The sequence below is a fragment of the Oncorhynchus clarkii genome, chromosome 7, assembly GCF_045791955.1.
Source record: "Oncorhynchus clarkii lewisi isolate Uvic-CL-2024 chromosome 7, UVic_Ocla_1.0, whole genome shotgun sequence".
In the NCBI taxonomy this organism is placed as follows: domain Eukaryota; kingdom Metazoa; phylum Chordata; class Actinopteri; order Salmoniformes; family Salmonidae; genus Oncorhynchus; species Oncorhynchus clarkii.
The window spans coordinates 11,185,872-11,195,871 of record NC_092153.1 but is presented as its reverse complement, the minus strand read 5'-3'; the positions used below and the strand labels follow the sequence as shown (position 1 = coordinate 11,195,871).

The 10,000-nt window shown below is 47.4% G+C and overlaps 1 protein-coding gene across 1 annotated transcript in view; it reads right to left on the bottom strand.

Annotated features, from left to right (window-relative positions):
* LOC139414081 (interleukin-1 receptor accessory protein-like 1) overlaps window positions 1-10,000 on the bottom strand; it is a 362,260-nt gene that overhangs the window by 24,102 nt on the left and 328,158 nt on the right. The window contains exon 8 of the mRNA XM_071161964.1: window positions 4,559-4,704. Coding sequence (XP_071018065.1) covers window positions 4,559-4,704 — 146 coding nt within the window. The remainder of the gene's footprint in view (window positions 1-4,558; window positions 4,705-10,000) is intronic.

Sequence of the window (10,000 nt, the reverse complement as noted above, 5' to 3'; positions counted from 1 at the left end):
CCATCGGAGTCTCTCTCTCTCTCTCTCTCTCTCTCTCTCCCCCTCTCTCTCCCCCTCTCTCTCCCCCTCTCTCTCTCTCTGTCTCTCTCTCTCTCTCTCTCTCTCTCTCTCTCTCTCTCTCTCTCTCTCTCTCTCTCTCTCTCTGTCTCTCTCTCTCTCTCTCTCTCTCTCTCTCTGTCTCTCTCTCTCTCTCTCTCTCTCTCTCTCTCTCTGTCTCTCTCTCTCTCTCTCTGCCTCTCTCTCTCTCTCTCTCTCTCTCTCTCTTTCTCTCTCTCTCTCTCTGTCTCTCTCTCTCTCTCTCTGCCTCTCTCTCTCTCTCTCTCTCTCTCTCCCCCTCTCTCTCTCTCTGTCTCTCTCTCTCTCTCTCTCTCTCTCTCTCTCTCTCTCTCTCTCTCTCTCTCTCTCTCTCTCTCTCTCTCTCTCTCTCTCTCTCTCTCTCTCTCTCTCTCTCTCTCTCTCTCTCTGTCTCTCTCTCTCTCTCTGCCTCTCTCTCTCTCTCTCTCTCTCTGCCTCTCTCTCTCTCTCTCTCTCTCTCTCTCTGTCTCTCTCTCTCTCTCTCTGCCTCTCTCTCTCTCTCTCTCTCTCTCTCTCTTTCTCTCTCTCTCTCTCTCTCTCTGTCTCTCTCTCTCTCTCTCTGCCTCTCTCTCTCTCTCTCTCTCTCTCTCTCTCTCTCTCTCCCTCTCTCTCTCTCTCTCTCTCTCTCTCTCTCTCTCTCTCTCTCTCTGTCCTCCCATTCTCTCTCTCTCTCTCTCTCTCTCAGTTCTTTTGATAATTGTTTTCTTTATTACATCCTCTGGCATTGCTGCTCTAATAACTTATTAATGGCAGCCGTTCAGCCTCGGTCGGTGTCGGTGCATTCAGTTTGGCCTGGAAGATGACACTGGCCCTCACTGATTTATCAGCATCGGCTGTACAAGGTGAGAATAATTTACTCTGTTTGAGGTGCTAAATTGTGGCAACGGGTGCATGAAATGTGACAGAAAATGACAGAGAGCCCGAGCCAGGAGAGGAGAGGAGCGCTCGGGGCGGGGAGGAAGAAAACAAGCGAGCGGACCTTGGCTTTAATGGACATTGTTTTCAGTGTGTTTTGATGCACCACCGAGGCTTGCGACCTTCAGACAACGACGACGGATGGATAGAAAGGCTGCTATTTTCATCATTTTAATCCATGGGTTTTATAGAGAGATTTGTCAGGTTTGACACTGGCTGCTTAATCTTTATTCAGAGTGGCAAAAATGGCTTCCTTGTTGTTGTGGTTGTTTTCTGACAGGGTCATAAAGTCAATAGTGACAACAACCTTGGACCTCTACATAGCTTGTTTTATACTACATTGACTTTCGGCTCTATTCAACAGTGATTCAGAGGTCTACAACTCAGGCCCTTGAATAGAAGGACCATGGAGCCCAAATCATTCCTAAATCTGAAGGATTTACTTGAACTAGTCCCACAGAGAAGGCCTCCCCAGTGAAATCACCTATTATAATGGATGCTTTCATCCAGTACCCAGCAGGCAAATAAGGTACCCTTTGTCCTCCTAATGATATAATCAATCCATCGTCCTCCGCTTCTCTCCCCTGGAGACGCAGCACAGGGCAGCCAACACGCTCCACCACTCAACACTCTCCACACCTTCAACACCCTCCACACCACCACACGCTCCGCACCCTCCACACCACCACACCTCCGCTCCCTCCAGACCCGCCACACCACTCCCACAACCCACATGTCAGTGACAAATCCCGATGGCAGCCGTCCCTCCAAACACACTAGCCCTGTGAGGAGGAGATGGGGGGGGGAAACAAGATGAATGTAGAGGTGCCCAGTAGCTCTGTCAAATCTATCGCTGTGTAAGTGAGGCACAGTCCCCGACCGCCAGGAGATCATTTGTCTTAATCTCTGGGCGGAGAGTGTCAGGATGTGGGCTGTGGGCGCCAGGCAGAGAAGAATGGACCTCTTTAGTGTAATCTCTGACACCTGACCGACGGTGCGCTGATACACGGGGACAAGATCTTTGATTCAACCAGGAGATGGAGGGGAGAGAGGAGGAGAGAAGGAGAGGAAGGAAGAGAAGAGAGGGAAGGAGGCCTCAGCTGAAGGACAAACAGTTGGTTTAGAGGGGGTGGGGAGGTAGAGTTAGAGGGAAGAGGAGGTAGAGGATGAGGGGTGGGGGAGGTAGAGGATGAGGGGATGGGGAGGAAGAGGAAGAGGAGATAGAGGATGAGGGGGTGGGGAGGTGGTACGTAGATATCTTGTTTTGTGGCGTTGGGGGACCAGGGCCTGTCTGGTAGATAGCTTTGTTGTGGTGTTGGGGGACCAGGGCCAGTCTGGTAGATAGCTTTGTTGTGGTGTTGGTTGATCGGGCCCTGTCAGGTAGATAGCTTTGTTGTGGTGTTGGGGGACCAGGGCCTGTCTGGTAGATAGCTTTGTTATGGTGTTGTGGTGTTGGGGGACCAGGCCCTGTCTGGTAGATAGCTTTGTTGTGGTGTTGGGGGACCAGGCCCTGTCTGGTAGATAGCTTTGTTGTGGTGTTGGGGGACCAGGGCCTGTCTGGTAGATAGCTTTGTTGTGGTGTTGGGGGACCAGGCCCTGTCTGGTAGATAGCTTTGTTGTGGTGTTGGGGGACCAGGGCCAGTCTGGTAGATAGCTTTGTTGTGGTGTTGGGGGATCAAGCCCTGTCTGGTAGATAGCTTTGTTGTGGTGTTGGGGGATCAAGCCCTGTCTGGTAGATAGCTTTGTTGTGGTGTTGGGGGACCAGGGCCTGTCTGGTAGATAGCTTTGTTGTGGTGTTGGGGGACCAGGGCCTGTCTGGTAGATAGCTTTGTTATGGTGTTGTGGTGTTGGGGGACCAGGCCCTGTCTGGTAGATAGCTTTGTTGTGGTGTTGGGGGACCAGGCACTGTCTGGTAGATAGCTTTGTTGTGGTGTTGGGGGACCAGGGCCTGTCTGGTAGATAGCTTTGTTGTGGTGTTGGGGGACCAGGCCCTGTCTGGTAGATAGCTTTGTTGTGGTGTTGGGGGACCAGGGCCAGTCTGGTAGATAGCTTTGTTGTGGTGTTGGGGGATCAAGCCCTGTCTGGTAGATAGCTTTGTTGTGGTGTTGGGGGATCAATCCCTGTCTGGTAGATAGCTTTGTTGTGGTGTTGGGGGACCAGGGCCTGTCTGGTAGATAGCTTTGTTGTGGTGTTGGGGGACCAGGGCCTGTCTGGTAGATAGCTTTGCTGTGGTGTTGGGGGATCAGGCCCTGTCTGGTAGATAGCTTTGTTGTGGTGTTGGGGGATCAGGCCCTGTCTGGTAGATAATATGTGTTGTGGCGTTGGGGGACCATGGCCTGTCTGGTAGATATCTTGTGTTGTGGTGTTGGGGGACCAGGCCCTGTCTGGTAGATAGCTTTGTTGTGTTGTTGGCGGATCAAGCCCTGTCTGGTAGATAGCTTTGTTGTGGTGTTGGGGGATCAGGCTCTGTCTGGTAGATAGCTTTGTTGTGGTGTTGGGGGACCAGGCCCTGTCTGGTAGATAGCTTTGTTGTGGTGTTGGGAGACCAGGCCCTGTCTGGTAGATATCGTGTGTTGTGGCGTTAGGGGACCAGGGCCTGTCTGGTAGATAGCGTTGTTATGGTGTTGGGGAACCAGGACCTGTCTGATGGATAGCTTTGTTGTAGCGTTGGGGGACCAGGGCCAGTCTGGTTGATAGCTTTGTTGTGTTGTTGGCGGATCAAGCCCTGTCTGGTAGATAGCTTTGTTGTGGTGTTGGTTGATCAGGCCCTGTCTGGTAGATAGCTTTGTTGTGGTGTTGGGGACCAGGCCCTGTCTGGTAGATATCTTGTGTTGTGGCGTTGGGGGACCAGGCCCTGTCTGGTAGAAAGCTTTGTTGTGGTGTTGGGGGACCAGGCCCTGTCTGGTAGATAGCTTTGTTGTGGTGTTGGGGGATCAGGCCCTGTCTGGTAGATAGCTTTGTTCTGGTGTTTGGGGGCCAGGCCCTGTCTGGTAGATAGCTTTGTTGTGGTGTTGGGGGATCAGGCCCTGTCTGGTAGATAATATGTGTTGTTCGGGGACCAGGCCCTGTCTGGTAGATAGCTTTGTTGTGGTGTTGGGGGGACCAGGCCCTGTCTGGTAGATAGCTTTGTTGTGGTGTTGTGAGATTGGGCCGTGCTCTGGAATGAGGCTAATGCTGTCACCACGGTGATGGATAGAGATGCATCGAGTCCAGAACCTGCTCTGGTAGATGTTAGTCAGCCAATGGGCTCTGACCACCAAGATTTGAAAGGATGCAACGTGTCTAGAAAAACAGACAGAGATGAACACGGTCCCTCTGCTGCTTCTCTGAATTGGCAACAAGATAACAGCTGTCTATCTGTCGGTCTCTAGCCCTGAAAACACATTTCAATGTTTGACGTTGATTAAGCAGGTATCTAAAAAGTGAAATAAACAGAATAACCTTCAGAAAATTATGGTTTTAAGTGAAACTCAGGTTTCTTTGGCAATATCTTCTCCAAACCAACTCTCTGTACACTGCTGTCGTGTGTGTGTGTGTGTGTGTGTGTGTGTGTGTGTGTGTGTCCTACCTCTCTTTGTGAGCTGGATGTTGGCCTGCCGTCTGCCGTTGCCATTCTCCACGAAGCAGGAGTAGTTCCCCAGATCAGCCTCTTCCACTGAGTCAATGGTCAGGGTGATCGACACCTCCTGCTCTCCCAGGTGCTCCCGGATAAGCCTGCAGAGAAGAAAATAGAAGAGGAGAAGCGAATAAGAGAGGAGAGAAGCAGAGAGGAGAGGAGAACGTAGAGAAGAGGGGAGAAGAGAGAAGAGGAGAGGAGAAGAGAGAAGAGAGGAGAGGAGAACAGAGAAGGGAGAAGAGAGGAGGGAGAACAGAGAAGAGAAAGTCTCTGTGATGATTCTGTCTGTGATTGATTGACAATTACCAAGCATTATCCCCCTCACTGTGACTCGATTACCCAGGATGCCTGGCTTGGGGGGCAGATTATTGAGGATGCTAATTACACTGGAGACGTGACTTGACATGAATTGGCCTTGATACAGATTGTGGACAGAATAGCAGTAAAAGCATCACCACAAGTGATGGTACACTTTACAAACCATGGATGACCATAATACCACAAAGACAGCATACATTAAAAACTTGAAGTGGTCAGTCATCATTATTACAGACTTTACAGTCATTTCAATGAAAGTCAACAGCATTGTTTCAGCTCGCACAGTGTTGTAAGATAACTAGCTAAATAATGAGGTTGAAAAAGTATCTTCTTATGCATGCTGCTATGGAAACGGAGGAACGGCAGAGAAAAACAATTTGAGTTAAAAAGTAAAGGAATCTCTCCTGCTAGGCACACACAGAGCAGGCGGAACAAATGGAAAAATAATGATCTCTATTCTTTAGCGTTTACAGACATCGGCCGCCATTCTGTCTCTTTTATGACACTGAGCCTAATAATGCGAAAAGACAACTGTACGAATGTCACTTGCTGTTGTTCTCCTCTCCCTTGGGGACACTTGAATGTGGTTCAGAACAATCAATCCCATTTCTCCTCTTCAGCATGTCAGAGAAGGATGGGGAAGTACATCAGGTCAATTACACAGTGCAGTACAGATGGTGGAAGTGGAAGGCAGACTGACATGGGGAATCTAGTATTTACAGTTGTGGTAATGCTCTTAGCTTTCCAACACCCAACTGCTTCTAACTGAGGCTCCATGAAGGATCCATGAAGGAGATAAGGTGGCAAGACCTGTTGGAGTAGGGGAGGAGAAGGTGGAGGAGGGTGTGGTGGAGAGGTGGAGGAAGGGGAGAGGAGGAGATGAGGAGGTTGGTGGGAGGAGGTTGGTGGGAGGAGTGGGAGGAAGTGGAGAGGAGGTGGAGGAGGGGAGAGGAAGAGGTGTCAGGAGGGGGAGAGGAAGAGGTGGAGGAAGGGGGAGGAGGAGGTGAGAAGGGGGAGGAGGTTGGTGGAAGGAGGGGGAAGAAGTGGAGAGGAGGTAGAGGAGGGGAGAGGAGGAGGTGGGAGGAGGAAATGGCAGGTGTTGGAGGAAGTGGAGAGGAGGTGGGAGTAGGGAGGAGGAAGGCGGGAGGAGTTTGTTAGGGAGAAAGAGAAGGGACAATGATGTTCAACAGACTATATAGTAGACTAGATACAGAGAAGGGACAATGATGTTCAACAGACTATATAGTAGACTAGATACAGAGAAGGGACAATGATGTTCAACAGACTATATAGTAGACTAGATACAGAGAAGGGACAATGATGTTCAACAGACTATATAGTAGACTAGATACAGAGAAGGGACAATGATGTTCAACAGACTATATAGTAGACTAGATACAGAGAAGGGACAATGATGTTCAACAGACTATATAGTAGACTAGATACAGAGAAGGGACAATGATGTTCAACAGACTATATAGTAGACTAGAGACAGAGAAGGGACAATGATGTTCAACAGACTATATAGTAGACTAGATACAGAGAAGGGACAATGATGTTCAACAGACTATATAGTAGACTAGATACAGAGGCTGACGTGGAGACGTTCAACAGACTATATATAGTAGACTAGATACAGAGACTGACGTGGAGACGTTCAACATTCTATATAGTAGACTAGATACAGAGACTGACGTGGAGACGTTCAACAGACTATATAGTAGACGAGATACAGAGACTGACGTGGAGACGTTCAACATACTATATAGTAGACTAGATACAGAGACTGACGTGGAGACGTTCAACAGACTATATAGTAGACTAGATACAGAGAAGGGACAATGATGTTCAACAGACTATATAGTAGACTAGATACAGAGAAGGGACAATGATGTTCAACAGACTATATAGTAGACTAGATACAGAGAAGGGACAATGATGTTCAACAGACTATATAGTAGACTAGATACAGAGAAGGGACAATGATGCTCAACAGACTATATAGTAGACTAGATACAGAGAAGGGACAATGATGTTCAACAGACTATATAGTAGACTAGATACAGAGAAGGGACAATGATGGTCAACAGACTATATAGTAGACTAGAGACAGAGAAGGGACAATGATGTTCAACAGACTATATAGTAGACTAGATACAGAGAAGGGACAATGATGTTCAACAGACTATATAGTAGACTAGATACAGAGAAGGGACAATGATGTTCAACAGACTATATAGTAGACTAGATACAGAGGCTGACGTGGAGACGTTCAACAGACTATATATAGTAGACTAGATACAGAGACTGACGTGGAGACGTTCAACATACTATATAGTAGACTAGATACAGAGACTGACGTGGAGACGTTCAACAGACTATATAGTAGACGAGATACAGAGACTGACGTGGAGACGTTCAACATACTATATAGTAGACTAGATACAGAGACTGACGTGGAGACGTTCAACAGACTATATAGTAGACTAGATACAGAGAAGGGACAATGATGTTCAACAGACTATATAGTAGACTAGATACAGAGAAGGGACAATGATGTTCAACAGACTATATAGTAGACTAGATACAGAGAAGGGACAATGATGTTCAACAGACTATATAGTAGACTAGATACAGAGGCTGACGTGGAGACGTTCAACAGACTATATATAGTAGACTAGATACAGAGACTGACGTGGAGACGTTCAACATACTATATAGTAGACTAGATACAGAGACTGACGTGGAGACGTTCAACAGACTATATAGTAGACGAGATACAGAGACTGACGTGGAGACGTTCAACATACTATATAGTAGACTAGATACAGAGAAGGGACAATGATGTTCAACAGACTATATAGTAGACTAGATACAGAGAAGGGGCAATGATGTTCAACAGACTATATAGTAGACTAGATACAGAGAAGGGACAATGATGTTCAACAGACTATATAGTAGACTAGATACAGAGAAGGGACAATGATGTTCAACAGACTATATAGTAGACTAGATACAGAGAAGGGACAATGATGTTCAACAGACTATATAGTAGACTAGATACAGAGAAGGGACAATGATGTTCAACAGACTATATAGTAGACTAGATACAGAGGCTGACGTGGAGACGTTCAACATACTATATAGTAGACTAGATACAGAGACTGACGTGGAGACGTTCAACAGACTATATAGTAGACGAGATACAGAGACTGACGTGGAGACGTTCAACAGACTATATAGTAGACTAGATACCGAGACTGACTTGGAGACGTTCAACAGACTATATAGTAGACTAGATACAGAGACTGACGTGGAGATGTCACCCGTTTCAGCCCGTCATATAACCCAGAGGTGTTATGTGTGTCTCAGCCTCCAGTATTTATGCTGCAGTAGTTTATGTGTCGGGGGGCTAGGGTCAGTTTGTTATATCTGGAGTACCTCTCCTGTCCTATTCGGTGTCCTGTGTGAATTTAAGTGTGCTCTCTCTAATTCTCTCTTTCTCTCTCTCTTTCTCTCTCTCGGAGGACCTGAGCCCTAGGACCATTCCTCAGGACCACCTGACATGATGACTCCTTGCTGTCCCCAGTCCACCTGGCAGTGCTGCTGCTCCAGTTTCAACTGTTCTGCCTTATTATTATTGGACCATGCTGGTCATTTATGAACATTTGAACATCTTGGCCATGTTCTGTTATAATCTCCACCCGGCACAGCCAGAAGAGGACTGGCCATCCCACATAGCCTGGTTCCTCTCTAGGTTTCTTCCTAGGTTTTGGCCTTTCTAGGGAGTTTTTCCTAGCCACCGTGCTTCTACACCTGCATTGCTTGCCTTTTGGGGTTTTAGGCTGGGTTTCTGTACAGCACTTTGAGATATCAGCTGATGTACGAAGGGCTATATAAATACATTTGAATTGAATTGTATTGAACATGTGTGAGAGTTAATACAGAGCAGTCCTTCTGGTATACCTTTAGATGAGAGGATAACATGACATACATCATGGAGTGGTCTGGTCTCCAATTGATATGTGGTACAGAGACGGTGATATCTCTTGTAATGCACTCCTCCATCCCTACTGTTCTAATGATCTCGTTCCTCTTCAGACTGGATATTGGCAGCCTAGAGGTTAAATGACTTCAGTCCTCTCTTGAGAGAGTTGAAGCATCTGTAATCATTTGATCAAGTGGAATCACTGTACGGTAATTCACAAACAAGAGAACAGAATCATTTGATGATGGGGAGTTACCGGGGTGATAGACGACTAAATCCCTCTCCATGATGAAGGAAGTTTCTGATGAACTTCCCCAACGGCATGGAGCCCAGACCAGGCTTTGTGGAATCTAGCTCCGACTACATTGATTCTCCCAAGATCAACACTTCAAAACATTTTAATTATTAAACGGCCACCTTGTACCTATGTTTGTCCTCTGTAGTTGCATTCCTTTCTGTTTGCTGGAATCCATACTATTTCAATAAACGTTAATAAAATATAACCACAGACTGTTTGCTCATTGCTATTGTTCTAAGATGGCAATTCAGCACAAATGCACATGTGCCAATTGAATCTCAACAAGTAAACAGTTATTGGTGGTATTTGATTCATGTTTATTGAAAAGATATGGATTTCAGCAAACAAAGAAAGGAACGCAACTACAAACAACATCCTCCTCCTCCATCCCCCTCCATCCCTCTTATCCTCCTCCATCCCTCTCCAGCCCTCTTATCCTCCTCCATCCCTCTTATCCTCCTCCTCCATCCCCCTCCATCCCTCTTATCCTCCTCCATCCCTCTCCAGCCCTCTTATCCTCCTCCATCCCTCTCCAGCCCTCTTATCCTCCTCCATCCCTCTTATCCTCCTCCATCCCTCTCTAGCCCTCTTATCCTCCTCCATCCCTCTTATCCTCCTCCATCCCTCTCCATCCCTCTTATCCTCCTCCATCCCTCTCCAGCCCTCTTATCCTCCTCCATCCCTCTCCAGCCCTCTAATCCTCCTCCATCTCTCTTATCCTCCTCCATCCATCTCCAGCCCTCTTATCCTCCTCCATCCCTCTCAGCCCTCTTATCCTCCCCTATCCCTC